This window comes from Stegodyphus dumicola, chromosome 7, assembly GCF_044657685.1.
Source record: "Stegodyphus dumicola isolate Sdum_Otavi_A_Nest chromosome 7, ASM4465768v1".
Classification (NCBI taxonomy): domain Eukaryota; kingdom Metazoa; phylum Arthropoda; class Arachnida; order Araneae; family Eresidae; genus Stegodyphus; species Stegodyphus dumicola.
Window position 1 is genome coordinate 51,205,604 of NC_140774.1, and position 15,922 is coordinate 51,221,525.

General features: G+C 32.3%; 1 protein-coding gene across 10 annotated transcripts in view; it reads right to left on the minus strand.

Annotated features, from left to right (window-relative positions):
• The window catches only part of narya (RING finger protein narya), a 213,841-nt gene that overhangs the window by 72,979 nt on the left and 124,940 nt on the right, over nt 1-15,922 (minus strand). For 9 of the 10 annotated variants that reach the window (XM_085820189.1, XM_085820190.1, XM_085820192.1 and 6 more), the window contains 2 exons: nt 4,933-4,969; nt 4,794-4,830 (listed from right to left, as the gene is read on the minus strand). In XM_085820189.1, coding sequence (XP_085676315.1) covers nt 4,794-4,830; nt 4,933-4,969 — 74 coding nt within the window. Of the gene's footprint in view, nt 1-3,223; nt 3,261-4,793; nt 4,831-4,932; nt 4,970-15,922 lie in introns of all 10 variants that reach the window. The other variant, XM_085820187.1, reaches the window with a different exon arrangement.

Consider the following 15,922-nt stretch of genomic DNA (forward strand, 5'->3'; position numbering starts at 1 on the left):
AAGGATGCATATAAGCATCAAGGATGTCATTTCTGTAGCACTCAGCATTCAAAGTTCTACATAGAAACACATGATGGTCTGTGCATCCACCCAAAGATATATCACACCAAATACAGAAATGCCTCCTCTGCATGCATCTCTTTCATGGATATTTGATGGATGATAAACATATTCCAGGTTTTCTCTAAATCAAATAACATCTACTATCACTTTGGAGGTTAAACCTGAACTTATCTGTAAAGAAAACAGCTCTCCATTGATTAGGTGTCAAGTGGACATGTTGGCGTGCCCAACTCAAATGTTCCCTTTTATAATACGATGTGAGCAGCATGCAAATGGCTGGTGGTCTCCCATAGAGATCTCCTTTGTGAAGCCTTCTATAGACAGCTGACATTGACATCAACCTTCCAGTAGCTGCAATTTATTATTGAATTGAGGTTTCTTTATGTGCATAACCACAAATATCGGTCATCAGCACTCATTGTAACGATTGGTCGTCTTTGGCTGAACCTTCTGGATGCGGAATCTGTTGTTAGAAATTGTTGCTAAAGTCTATGAACCACATAAGGACTTATATTTTGCCATGTGGCCACTTCTGTTTGACTTTGCCCTGCCTCTAGTATCCCAATAGCTCTCCATTGCAGTTCTTCAGGCAAATAATGCCTGAAAGTCATTGTTATGAATTGGCTATCCCAGATTTCTTGTTTTAGTATCACAGCAAAATTTGCAGGCTTGTTCTCAAACATGCAATTTTATGCTCCTCGCAGAAATCGTATTCTGACTACACTGCCAATAATTTGCAGACAGCAACACTTACTTGATAGAATATTCAAATTTTATACGGATTGACTTATTTTTTAATGAACTACCGCTATTTTTGTGTTTTTTCCTTAATTTTTAAAAAGCACTTATTAAGAAGTCAAGGAAAATGACTTTTTAACTGGTTAATTTACACTGTATTTGGTAATGCACTTCTATAATATTCAACAGAAATGAAAAATCTTATGCCCAAATCAATAAATACTTCAAACAGATTTTTTTTTCAAGTACAGTCAAAAGTCGTTAATTCGGACACCCATAATCCGGAATGATCTATAATCCATACCTCAAAGCTACAAACTTTCTGCGCATGCGTCAACGCATAATGCGTTCACGCATGCGTATAGGCGTTTACGCATGTGCATAATACTTTTATGTGTGTGCGCATAATACGTTTACGCATGCGCGCTTAACGTATAACGGACGGTGTAAGCTAAACTAAAATTATCTAATTATCTATTTCAGTTAATGTTGCAGATTGCATTGTTCCTTAATCTTATTATTTTTTGCAGACTGTTAGAGCAATTTTATAAAAGTAAGCTTGAACTTTCGATTATGTCAAATAGAATTTCTGATGCTGGAGCTGCCAAAGGATCTACAAAGCGAAAGTATGCTTCAATGTCCATCAAACAAAAAGTGGAATTAGTGCAAAAAATGGATAAAGGCATATCCTTTGTTTCTCTAACCATTCCAAAATCTGTTTATCAATTTCACACTACTCTGCGGGGGAGGGGGAAACGTCGCGGCGCGCAATAAATTGGAAGTTGATCTGTCAGCACTATGCTTATCTTCAGAGCAGATTTTTTATTTTATTTGGCTTATAATTCCTTACTAAATGTAGTATTTCATCTCGATGTACTCCGGCTTTGATATGATTTAAATCAAATTCCTCGTCATTATAATTCGCTTCCGATAGTGAAAAAAGTGACACAGAGGTTATTGAAAATGAAAAAATTTCGATTGACAAGTTAGTCGGTATTCTCGACACAGCAATTACAGGACTTGAACAGTGGAACTGAACAAGAAATTATGTCTGTTTATGGAATTAAAGAGAATGTAGTAGCACAAAAAACGAAGCAACTTAAACAACTTACATTGAAAGAAATGTTTAATAAAGTAAACAAATAAATATTAAGCTTTTTTTTAGTAAATTTTGATACCCTTTAGATCACAATTGTTTTTTATTTCATAAATTACGGTTTCATATTTTTAATTTTATAATTTCTGCATGGCATCTTACCAGATTTAAACTGATGATCTACAACCCGGAAAAATCGATAATCCGGAATTGCGGATGTCCCGACGAGTCCGGATTAAAGACTTTTGACTGTATTTAAGCTTTTGTACAGGAATAAAAAAAATCATGCAGTATAGTGTAAAATTCGTTGTTTCTTGTGCAAATGCTCTACCAGTTACTATACTGAGTTTTATGAATGATAGAACAGATGTTACCCAATACTTTGACAAGCTATTGTTGCATTAGTGATGTCCTAATGTCTCTGGAGCTTCTGTCTCTTTCACATTTCAAAAGGACAATTTGAGAATGTATACTGCCACACTCCACATTATACTGCCCCGCCGTACAAAGAAAATGCCTTTGTCAGATCCTACAGATCTCTCCCTATTTAAAAACATTTGGTCAATAGTTTCAAGGAGACTGGAACAATACTACCTGCTAGGTAGTATGACAGATTACTTCTGGTATAGCATTAAAGCCACATGAACTTCTGTATCTTCCAGAGTCTATTCAATATGTGTCTATCCTAACGAGTCCGACTCTTACACTATAACATCTTCTATTGGTGTTAGAGGCTTACTAACTTTTGCATGTTCTGTACCTCAAATTACCAGAAATTTTAATTATTTCATCTTTACATTTATAAAATAAACATTATTCTACTAGATATTTTCTTTCCTTTATGGTGTAGAAATTTTAACGGCCAACAGTCTATAGATGCTTATCTGAGCTGAAGATATTCAAAGAGATGCATAAAAATTATAATAACACATGTAAATGAATATGATATTATGATACAGCTATTATATAATAATCTGAAAATGATTACAATAGAAGAGTTTTGGTATTTTAACTTGAAAAATAAAACAATATTCTTACAAATACTGAAAACAAATTAATACTTATGTCATGTATAAATAAAAACAACCTATACATTCAATAATATTATATGTATAACAGGTAAAGATAATTGCACTTTTTATAACCTAAAAATAAAAATTCTTAAATTTGTGTATATTACAAAATAATACTAAATAATAAGAAGATTGATATTATTTATATATATATGAAAAATATAATATAAATATTTTAATTTTTATTTACATATAATTAATTTGCACTAAAGAAATTAAAAATTAGAATTTCATAAGAAATTCATATACTTACACTAAAAAACTTGGAAAAAATAGGATTTTCACGAGAACTGAATTAAATCAAATTCCTCGTCATTATAATTCGCTTCCGATAGTGAAAAAAGTGACACAGAGGTTATTGAAAATGAAAAAATTTCGATTGACAAGTTAGTCGGTATTCTCGATACAGCAATTACAGGACTTGAACAGTGGAACTGAACAAGACATTATGTCTGTTTATGGAATTAAAGAGAATGTAGTAGCACAAAAAACGAAGCAACTTAAACAACTTACATTGAAAGAAATGTTTAATAAAGTAAACAAATAAATATTAAGCTTTTTTTTAGTAAATTTTGATACCCTTTAGATCACAATTGTTTTTTATTTCATAAATTACGGTTTCATATTTTTAATTTTATAATTTCTGCATGGCATCTTACCAGATTTAAACTGATGATCTACAACCCGGAAAAATCGATAATCCGGAATTGCGGATGTCCCGACGAGTCCGGATTAAAGACTTTTGACTGTATTTAAGCTTTTGTACAGGAATAAAAAAAATCATGCAGTATAGTGTAAAATTCGTTGTTTCTTGTGCAAATGCTCTACCAGTTACTATACTGAGTTTTATGAATGATAGAACAGATGTTACCCAATACTTTGACAAGCTATTGTTGCATTAGTGATGTCCTAATGTCTCTGGAGCTTCTGTCTCTTTCACATTTCAAAAGGACAATTTGAGAATGTATACTGCCACACTCCACATTATACTGCCCCGCCGTACAAAGAAAATGCCTTTGTCAGATCCTACAGATCTCTCCCTATTTAAAAACATTTGGTCAATAGTTTCAAGGAGACTGGAACAATACTACCTGCTAGGTAGTATGACAGATTACTTCTGGTATAGCATTAAAGCCACATGAACTTCTGTATCTTCCAGAGTCTATTCAATATGTGTCTATCCTAACGAGTCCGACTCTTACACTATAACATCTTCTATTGGTGTTAGAGGCTTACTAACTTTTGCATGTTCTGTACCTCAAATTACCAGAAATTTTAATTATTTCATCTTTACATTTATAAAATAAACATTATTCTACTAGATATTTTCTTTCCTTTATGGTGTAGAAATTTTAATGGCCAACAGTCTATAGATGCTTATCTGAGCTGAAGATATTCAAAGAGATGCATAAAAATTATAATAACACATGTAAATGAATATGATATTATGATACAGCTATTATATAATAATCTGAAAATGATTACAATAGAAGAGTTTTGGTATTTTAACTTGAAAAATAAAACAATATTCTTACAAATACTGAAAACAAATTAATACTTATGTCATGTATAAATAAAAACATCCTATACATTCAATAATATTATATGTATAACAGGTAAAGATAATTGCACTTTTTATAACCTAAAAATAAAAATTCTTAAATTTGTGTATATTACAAAATAATACTAAATAATAAGAAGATTGATATTATTTATATATATATGAAAAATATAATATAAATATTTTAATTTTTATATACATATAATTAATTTGCACTAAAGAAATTAAAAATTAGAATTTCATAAGAAATTCATATACTTACACTAAAAAACTTGGAAAAAATAGGATTTTCACGAGAACTGAAAAATAGAAATTAACTTTAACTGAAAAGCAATTATATTGCAATTGCACAATCATTTTCAAGGTAGTAGATTTAAAAAAAAAAAAAAAAAAAAACTTACGATGTAGGTGAGATAGCTTCAGAAATTTTGTTTCGCCCTGCAAAATAGCACAGATTGTCAAAGCTATTATTTTTTAAAATTATTCAAACATCACAGAACAGATAACGCAATGCTATTTTAATACAAAAATTAAGCTAATTTTTTCCTTGAAAAATCTGTTTCAGATTACAAGCAACAGGTTTAATATTTATATCTGCAGAATGTAAATGCCTGCCCTTATGATGTGTTCTTTAGTGTATCAAATTAGCAAACTGAAAGGTCCGAGATTTAAATTTCAGAGTTATCAGCAACTTGCGAAACTATTTCAGTGTCTTCAGAAATCTATCTGAATTGAAATGAATTTAAATATTACTAAAATAGTTCTGTTCTGCTACATGACCATTTTTTAACATGATTCTGACTTAAAACAGTTTAGAAAAATTATCCAACTTCTTTTCTATGTAAAAGGAAATCAGATATTTTACCTAAAGCCATAGTGTCTCTTCCCTAACTTTGTTTAAAAAGCACTTCTAAAAAAATATTTATAATAAAGAAAAATTTGTTCAAATTTATATTGACAGTAAAAATGGCAGCTTAATGTCAATTACATTACCCAACACTGAGAATGCAACACCAAGAAGGAGTTGCCTGAAAGTGATGAAACTCGGCAAACAGAGAGACAGCAACGAACAATAAGTGATCTTTATTTCAAAATGATATGCATTAATACACAGCGAGAACAGCGTCGACTCAGCAGGTTGTAAGACCACCTTGGACAATGATACACAAAGCAACACATCTAGGTACAAAGTCAATGAGACTACGTATGATGTCCTGAGGAATGACTTTCCATTCCCTGTCAACGTTTTGCAACAGTTTGGCTTCTGAAAGCAGCAATGGCAGCGTTTGCAAATGGCATTGAATCACATCTCAAATGTGTTAGTTTGGAGAGAGATCAGGAGAGTATAGTGGTCATGGAAACATCTGTCCACCTTGTAGAGCACGTTGGCTGATGTGAATGGTGTGTGGTTGGCCGTTATCCTGCTGATAAAGAGCATTGGGCACTTTTTGAAGATAGGAGAGTGTCACCATTGGCAGCACATCATCCACAGATTGTCCACGTATTGTTGCGCCATCATAGTGCCCTGAATACAAACTAAAAGTGACCTGAATCGTATGCAATTGCATCCCAAATCACGATGCAGTGTTGTTGCACAGTGGGGCATTCCACACTTGCTGCCGGATTGGACCTGTCTCTACATCGACGCCACACTCATACTTGGTGACTATCATTCGAGAAACAGAAGTGTGACTCATCTGAGAACACGACCCTGTGCCATTCCATTGTCCATATCGCTCGAGCCTGGCACCATTGCATTGCATTGCATTGCATTGTGTCCATGATGTGGGATCAATGGCAGTCTTTTTACAGGGTTTGTACACATTTCTGCACATGGAAATTAAGGACTTTTATGGATCATTAATGAAAAATATTAAGAACCCACCAACAAAGAGAACTGAATAAATTCAATTAAAGATATTAGCTATGTCTGAACTTCATTTGTAAACAGAGATACCATCCTAAGAATAAAATAGATTCACAAGTAGAATACATTATTATTCCACATAATTTAAGAAACATAATTATAAAAAAAATTTGAGAATAAAGTAAACTTTATGAAATTTATCTAGCATTAAATATTTTACCCTTATAATAGCTGGACATATTTGAAAGAAGATTGACATTTTATTTACATTTTACTAACAGTTAAATTTATGTTGATTTTTTTTTATGTCTCATTTTGTCCTATACTTGCTCGGTTTGGAGGTTTAGTAAATAGCTGGTAGATTTTATGTCAAATGGAATGGGTTAAAATGAGAAGTAAAATCATAATCAACATCATTCATTAAAGAAGACAGCAGTTAGTTTAAAAGTAAAGGCCAACTATGTTACAATTGTGCTAGCTTTGGCTAAATCTCTTGGTTAATTATAGTTAGTTCTTATTTTGATTTCAAGGCCGAGTGGAGGCTTTGTGGCAAGCCCGAAGAAAAGGGTCCAGTATTCATCTTATTTTGATTGAAATAAGATGAACACTGGACCCTTTCTTTCTTTGAAATAAAGGATAATTAACCCTTTTTGAGTTTACGGTTTCTGTTCTTTGAACTAAGCAATAATTCGCTGAAGGTTACTCAACCTTTAATTTAGCAGAATCAAAGTGGAAAACTCTACAAATTTATTTTTTAAAAATATTTGTTAAAAAGCACTATTAAAATCCCAATCTATTAATATGTCACAATTTAAAATACATGTAATTTAAGGCATTGATTCTTACATGATATTACAATAACTAAACATTAAAAGCTACAATATTTACGTTTCATAGCAACAATACTCAAGAAAATATTTGTGCATCTTTTTAATTTGAAGCCTTTCCAAACATTAAACAACCCCAAAACCTTAATTTAAAATGTAAGTGATTTTCATTCTGGTGAGGAAACGGAAAGGGAAAATTATAGCAAAGGCTAAAATTATAAACAACTGCTTAATTTATACAATAATAACTGTGCATATATTTGAAGAATAATTTTTCTCTTTATGTACTCAGCTTCTTTCTTCAATACATTTCTTCTTCATTTTAGAATTTTTGGATTTAATTAAAGATTTCTGTTATTCTAAAAAGCTAAATGCATTTAGAATGCATAGGAAAGGTTCTCATTTTATTTCTTTAGTAATATCAACATTCAGAATAAATATGAAATGATATATGGTAAGGGTTGGTAAGCAGAATTTTCAGAATTTAGTGACACTTTAGATTCTATGTGTATTCTTTGATAACATACACAACTTGAACTTTACATCAAAGACAAAATAGAGAATTCTCACTATGTCTGAAGAAAAATTATTGCAGCAGAGGTTTAAAATAACCTTTTAGTTTAAACTAAAATGAATATATGCACGCACTTGGTGATCACAATTCGCCACCACTTGTGGCTATTTAAATTAATGGAAAATAAAAATGTAAATGCACATTAAATTTTTGACATAACTAACGACTGGCTCCTTAGTTTAAATAACACTAAATCGACTGCACACAGCAAAGCCGAGCCGAAAAATATTAGTATAAACCGAAAGGTGTCGAACACCAACTCGAGATCTAATTTTAAACACAAAGCATAAACCCGGAACTAAGTCTGCTACTACCAAGGCCGTTCGTTGGCTGCCCGCGTATTTTCCTAAGACCACCACCCCAAATTTTAAAAAATGCCCAGTGATTAATAAAATTTTTATTTCAAACTCACTAAGTACTTACATATGATAAATTGTATAAAAAGTACTTAAAATGAATTTAAAATATTTAAGCGTGGTATCGCGAGAGTTCGGCTGCCCCTGATTTTCGCTGCTCATGTACTTTTACACACTGCAACCCACTAGAAATGACCCTGCCTACTACCTTTCTTTAACTCTTGAAATGCAGCTTATATAATGCTTCTGAAATCAATCTAAATTTGAATATTACATCATTACAAAATTTATATTCCGGGTGGAAACTGAAATCAGGAGGGACAGGAAGGGCAAATTAAAAATAATTGGTTAGATTAAATTAAGTCCATACAACACAGCAAGCAATTAAATCTAGAAATGGCATAACTTTAGAATTTAGGAAGGCACTAGGCAGCAGAATTTAGAATCCACAGAGATTGCATCAGGGGGTAAATGCATAGCGCCAGCCCTGCGTACGATGAACAGAGCCGTAGCTATTCAGCACCTAGGGACAACTGAAGATTTTGTTCCCCCCTTCTGTATGCTAAGAATGAAAAACAATTAATTCTAAAATTTTGTAACATCAATTTGGCACCCCCATGGATGCTGCGCTGGGGAACAAATGTCCCCCCTTGCTCCATCACTGATGATGCATTGAGATATAAAAGATGAATATATTTAATTGTCAGTTTTCTATTTCTTTATTAATAGAAAAATTCATTTCTATAAATGACTGTCCATGTGATATGATTAGAAGCATTTTTAATATTTTCCATGCTTGTGTCTAGTGAAAAGTAGAGAAAACAAAGGGAAGATAAACATGTTAAGAAAAAGACTTCTAGTAGTAAAAAATTCAAATATTATCACCATTTAGTTTTCATTGTTCTTCTGGAAATTCTCCAAAAAGTAAAAGTTCATCACAAACTTTCTGTAAAATAAATCCATTATGTGTTAATACCATGCAGACATTTTTCTGGGATCTTTTAGATTTTTGGGTCTATAAATCTTGCCTTCAAATCCTTCTAAACTTTTCAAGTTGCAATGTCTAAAATCTTACAGAAAAATTACCCTTACCAATTCTGTAACAGCAAAAAGCAAGAAATATGTTGAAAAAAATCAGAGGAAAAAAAGAGTAAAATTAATTTTATAGAGAAAACTGATGCATATTGAGAGAATTACATGAGAAAATCCCTTACCAGGAAAAAATTTTAATAAGGCATTTTTAATTAATTACATAGCTGTTTTGCTTCTGCTGCAAATTGTTTCATAAATTGTACTAAAGCACAATTTAAGCATTTATTACCTTTTTTATTTTTTAAATTCAAAATATTCCATGTCGCCAAAATGAAAAGCAATGCCACTTTATAATATGATAGCGACAAATAAAAATGTTTCATTTTAATATTATTTCTTGAATAAACAATTTAAATATTTTAGCATTATTTTAATGAAACTGATCAATGCTATAATGTTTCAAAAAAAAAAAAAAAAAAAAAAAAAAAAAAAAAAAAAAAAAATCGTTGAAAAATTCCCAGATTCCTGAATTAAAAACTTTCTATAGAAACTGATCTTAAAATTGCCAAAATGTTGATAAGTTGCCAAATTTGAAACCGTTTAATAAAGAATTCACATTCCCAAAACTGAAAGTTGTTGAAAAGCTCTTCATTAGAAAAAAAGAAATAATTTCAAAATGCTTATGTTTCACTTCTTGCTCAGAAACTTGAGTATCCCACCATTTAGATTAAAAATAGGAATAACTTATTCCATGAACCTATTCACCCATTCAAAAGATAATTATATTTGAATCGCCAAAAATATTAGTCCAAAATGTTAATTCATATTCAAAATAAAAACAGACACAAATTTCAGATGATTAAAATTATGGACCTCCTGCCCAATTTGGTTGAAATTAAAGGCTTTTAAGGACCAAAAATCGACTTAAGGACAAAAACTTAAGGACAGTACGAACCCTGTCGCGACAGACGCCACAAGTGCAGGCCATTAGCCACCAATCGACAGCAAATGGTTCTAGTCAAATGGGAACATCCAGAGAGCCTTGAAACATGCTGCAGAATAGAGGTAGAAGTGGTTTACGGGTGCAGCCACCGCATGTCGGCAGATGCGGCGATCCATGCATGCTGGCATCACTCTGGCACCCTTTGGACTTGCCACATTTTTTAGTTCCAACCATCGTCGCCATAACCAGTGTACTGTGGATTAGTCCAAGTATGTGTGAGCTGAAAATTGCCATATGAACCAACCTTCACTTCTCAGTCCGATCACCGTGCCACTCGTAAGATCATCTGTCTGCTGGATTTGCCTCTGTTGACGACGACCTGGCATTCTATGCTATTACACGTGTCCTCTGAGGCAAGAACAAATTTTATACAATGATTTCCCTAGCAGAAATAATGGCATGAAAATTGAACATTCTGCAAGTTCCTTCCCTTATATCTTCTTCAATGTGCACTGTTGAGCTGTTCATTTCACATCATTCGCATAACTCAGTGACGTGCGTTACCTTTAAATTTACATTATTTTCAGCCACACCTTTCTTAGTGTTGCATTTTCAATAAACTTATGTAACTGTTTAACAAGGTTTTTATTACCTTGTTCTATATAAAATCAACAAAAATTCATTCATTTGATTATTCAAAAATCTTTCATTCACCTACTTTGTTTACAGCATGTAGTGAAATAAATTTAAATTGATGGCTGGAAAGGGTAGCAAAAATTTTTCACTCAATACCAGACAATGTCTATGAAAACACTGTGCAAAGCTTATTTCTTTCATAATAAAGTGGCACTTTGGAATTACAGAGAATAAACTTCAGTGTTATTACAGTGATCTCACATTTTGTGTTCTAAGTTATAAGCACTTAGATGTTCTAAAGTTTTATAAAGCTTAATAAATAAATATTTAATGACAAAAATTAAATATGATTGCAAATAAATGTTTCATTTAAAAATGACTTTATTTATTTGGTAACAACATATTACTTGTGCTAAATTTTCATATCTGGAATCAGTCTTTATTCTTTCCACATGCATTGTATATTTTTTAATGTTTTCCTTTCACGAAAAACAGGACTGGGTGCATAAATTTCAAGTTTTATTTTAATAAAAATAGGGTTAGCTTATTTAAATATGACAAACAGCAAATTAAAACTAGCTATGAATATGTAAAGGTATGCCTTTGCAGAGAACTTTTTAAGAAAACTTGAATACATCCCTATTTTGCATGAAAGAAAGAACAAAAACCTCAAGTATTGCTGTTTAAGGTCTAGAAATAGAACTGGGAAAATCTATCTGCATTTTGTAGCTTTAAACATATAGCAACTGAAGGACTTCTAAATATATTTTGAAAAAATAAATTCTTTGATATATACAGCATTTGCACAGAAGGATATGTCATTTTAAATCTGTATAAAAGTATAAATAAAAGGCCTGAAACATGAGTAAGAAGAGCTTTTATTAAGCTTACATATATAGTTGAACTTATTTTTAAAAAACATTCTGCATAAATAATAGAAATTAATTCTTTTGTAAGCAAATAAAGATAAAACTTCCTTTATGAAATATTCTTAAAAATATTAAATAAACGGATTATTTAGTTAATAAAAATAAGTAAATTTGAAACTTCACCAAAATAATCCTTTTACAATAAACACCATGATAACTTTCTAATTATCTTCACTCCCAAAATGTCACCAACTTATTCAAGATATTGTGAATTGGTAAAAAATACTTATTTGGTTATCTTTACGGCTCATTGTTTTGTTCATAAATAATAATAATTAGAAGCGCTTTTTGATAGGGGTAACAAGAACCTAAACAGTCAACATTTACAATTTATAGCTGATGCATATTGTTTAGTGAAATGAACATTAAATAAAAAAAAGTAAATTTGCATGTAAAACAGACACGTCAATTTCGGAAAGAGATAACAAAAATAGGGTTTATTTACAAACTGCAAATGCAATAGCTTTAGGTCAGAATAGAAGAAAAAATTTAAGACTCATTTTCGATTCTGCTTCTCATAAATCTTTCATTCTGACAGAAGTATCAAAATAATTAAAATTAAGTGTTGTGGGTGGAAGAACTTCAGATTTACACCTTCGGCTCTACTGAGCCTACAGTTAAAAGGCTAAAAAGGGTTAAGGTTATTCTTAAAGATATATGTGGACCTGGGAAAATAATAATTGAAGCTCTTGAAACTCCAGAAATTAATCAAGCTGTTATTGGTATGCCAGGAAAGGAAATACTTAATTATTGTAAGGAAAATTCGATAAGACTTGCTGATGCTACAGATATAGGTGTCCATAACTCTCAAATATCAGTATTAATTGGTAATGATTATTACTGGAAAATAGTCACTGGAAAAGTTAAAAGATTATCAAAGGGTCTTGTTGCCTCTGAAACCTTATTTGGTTACACTATAAGTGGAACTGAAGCATTAAGTAATGTTTCTACACTTCATTCCGGAATTACGGTAATGAATGTTGTTGAGAATACTTCACATCCACATGATTTGGAAATTAGTGCAGCTCTGAAAAGGCTATGGGATTTAGATGCAATTGGAATACATGACTATTCAACAAATGAAAATGACACTGAAGTTATGCGTAGATTTGAAGAAACTATTGAACATAAAACCAATCGTTATGAAGTTTCATTACCTTGGAAGGACAATATGAACAAAATGGGTAGTAATTATAACATCGCCTTAAACAGATGGAACAGTTTACTTAGAAGGTTTAAGAAAAATCCTGAAATTTATGACAAGTATTCAAGGGTAATTGAAGATTAGCTAAATAAAGGAATAGCTGAAAAGGCTCCGAAGAATTCTGAAGAAAACATCTATTATTTGCCACATTGTGTAATCAGAGAAGATCCCGATTCTACGAAATTAAGGGTCGTATTTGATGCTTCCTCGCATAGTCATGACAGTCTATCTTTAAATGATTGCTTACATTCAGGACCAAATTTAAACCCTGAATTATTAGATTTGCTAATTAAATTTCGTCAACACAAAGTAGCATTTGCTGCAGATATCGAAGCTGCTTTTCTACAAATTCTGTTGAAGCCTGAGGACAGAAATGCAGTAAGATTTCTTTGGACTTCAAAGGAAAAGGAGCAACTGACGATTTTAAGAATGACGCGTGTAATATTCGGAGCAACCTGTAGCCCCTTTTTACTAGCAGCAACTATAAAGCATCACGCAAGAAAGCTGAAAGCACAATATTCGAAGATCTGTCAGCTTCTTGAAGAAAATTTTTACGTAGATGATTTGATTCATGGTACAGATGATGAAGAAGCTGCAGAAATTTATGAAGATGTGAAAAGAATTATGATGCTTGCTAGTTTCAATATGAGAAAGTGGAGGAGCAATAACGCCCAATTACATGCGATTTGGAATGCAGCTGAAAATACGAAGTTTAATGGAGACAGAATGAATAGCACTTTGTTAGGATATATTTGGAATCATGAAGCAGATAAACTGAAATTTCGAATCAAAGGTGAATTACTCAAGGATCCGGCTGAGGAAATAACAAAACGGAAGATTCTTCAAGTTGCGGGCGAACTATACGATCCTATCGGTTTCATATCTCCCTTTGTTGTTGCAGCTAAAATGATGATGCAAGAATGTTGGCAAAGAGGTTACCAATGGGATGCACCACTTGATCAAGAATTGCAGAATCAATTTAAAACCTGGTATAATGAAATTCCTAAATTAAAAAATGTTGAAATTCCAAGACATTATTTCAACAATCTGTCAAAAGGAAATCTGTGGAATATTCAATTGCACTGTTTTACAGATAGTAGCCAAAAGGGATATGGTGCCGTTGTATATTTGAGATACAATGAAAATGAGTTAACAAAAACATCATTTGTTATGTCCAAAGCAAGAGTTGCTCCCATAAAAACGGTTATGTTACCTCGACTGGAGCTTTTAGGAGCAGTCATAGGACCTCGACTCATCACATACATACGACATTCGTCGAAAAACATAGAAATGAAGATTTATATGTGGACAGCTTCAGAAATTGTATTACATTGGGTCAAGGCTGATTCGACAAAATGGAAACAATTTGTACGAAATAGGTGTCTAGAAATCCAAGAGAAAACTGATCCAGATTGGTGGAATTATTGTCCCAGCCATGAGAATCCTTCGGACTTATTGACGAGAGGATAGAAGGTAGAAACCCTTTCAAAAAATGGACTGTGGTGGTATGTCACACCTTGGCTTGTCAAAGATAACAACGTTTGGCCCAGATCTTCGAGAAATTTTAAGGAAGATGATAAAATAACAAATTCTGAGAAACGAAAAGGAAAGAAGCAAGAAATTTTAACAGCAAACTGTATTGTTGAAAATATCATTCCTATCGAGAACTTTAGTGACATAAAAAAGGTATATAGAATAACATCTTATGTTTTCAGATTTATCAATAATTTGAAAAACCCAAAACTAAGAAGCATTGGACCTGTTAAGGCTGAAGAGATGAATGAAGCAGAGAATTTCTGGATCAAGAAAACTCAGGAAAAAAATTTTAGAGAAGAAATAAGGAAATTAAAGATGAAACAAAGCATACATAGTTCGAAAATATTTACATTAAATCCATTTGTAGACTCAAATGGAATACTCAGAGTAAGAGGAAGGCTTCAAAATGCTGAGTTAAGCTATAATCAAACATACCCAGCAATACTACCTGAGAAGTCTCATTTCACAGATCATATCATTAAAGATTGTCACGAAATGCAAGCACACGCTGGTGTAGCTGAAACTTTAACTCAAATTAGGGAAAAACTTTGGATAATTAAGGGTCGACAGCGTGTAAAGAGTAATATTATTAAGTGTGTGATTTGCTACAGATTTAAAGCTAAGCCACTAAGTCAGGATATCGCTCCTTTACCAATCGAAAGAATAACAGAGGCAAATCCCTTCGAAGTTGTAGGACTTGATTTTGCTGGTCCTATGAGTACAAAGGATGAAACTGGGAAAGCTTATATTGCTCTGTATACATGCGCTGTAACCAGAGCAGTGCATCTGGAACTTGTGTCTAGCCAAACAGCAAACAATTTTCTTCTGTCCTTTAGAAGATTTATTTCAAGAAGAGGAGTATGTCGAATAATATATTCAGACAATGCAAAAACCTTCAAAAGAGCAAACAAGGATTTACAAAAACTATGGAATACCATCAAGGACACAGAAGTTCAAAATTATTTTGGTAATAAAGGTATTGAGTGGAAATTCAATGTGGAGAAGGCGGCTTGGTGGGGCGGTTTCTGGGAAAGGCTTGTTAGATCTATCAAGTCATGTTTGAAGAAAATACTCATGAAGGCTTCACTTAAATTTGAAGAGCTGGAAACAGTTTTAATTGAAATTGAGGCGATATTGAATTCACGTCCACTGACTTACATTTATAGTGAAGTTAGAGAACCAGAACCGCTGACGCCAGCTCATTTTCTAGTTGGACGAAGACTGACATCCTTACCATCTGGCAAAATTCTTGAACCTGATTCAACTAAAGAAAATTTAACAAGGCGATATAAATACCGGCTAAGGTTATTAGAAGAGTTTTGGAAAAGATGGAAAAGAGAATACTTACTTGAAATTAGAAACGTAAAACAAATTCAGAGAGGTAATGCCGTAACAGATCTTTTGAAAGGCTCTGTAGTTCTAGTACATGAAGAAAAATTACCAAGATTATTATGGAAGATGGGAGTTGTACAGGAGTGTCATCCAGT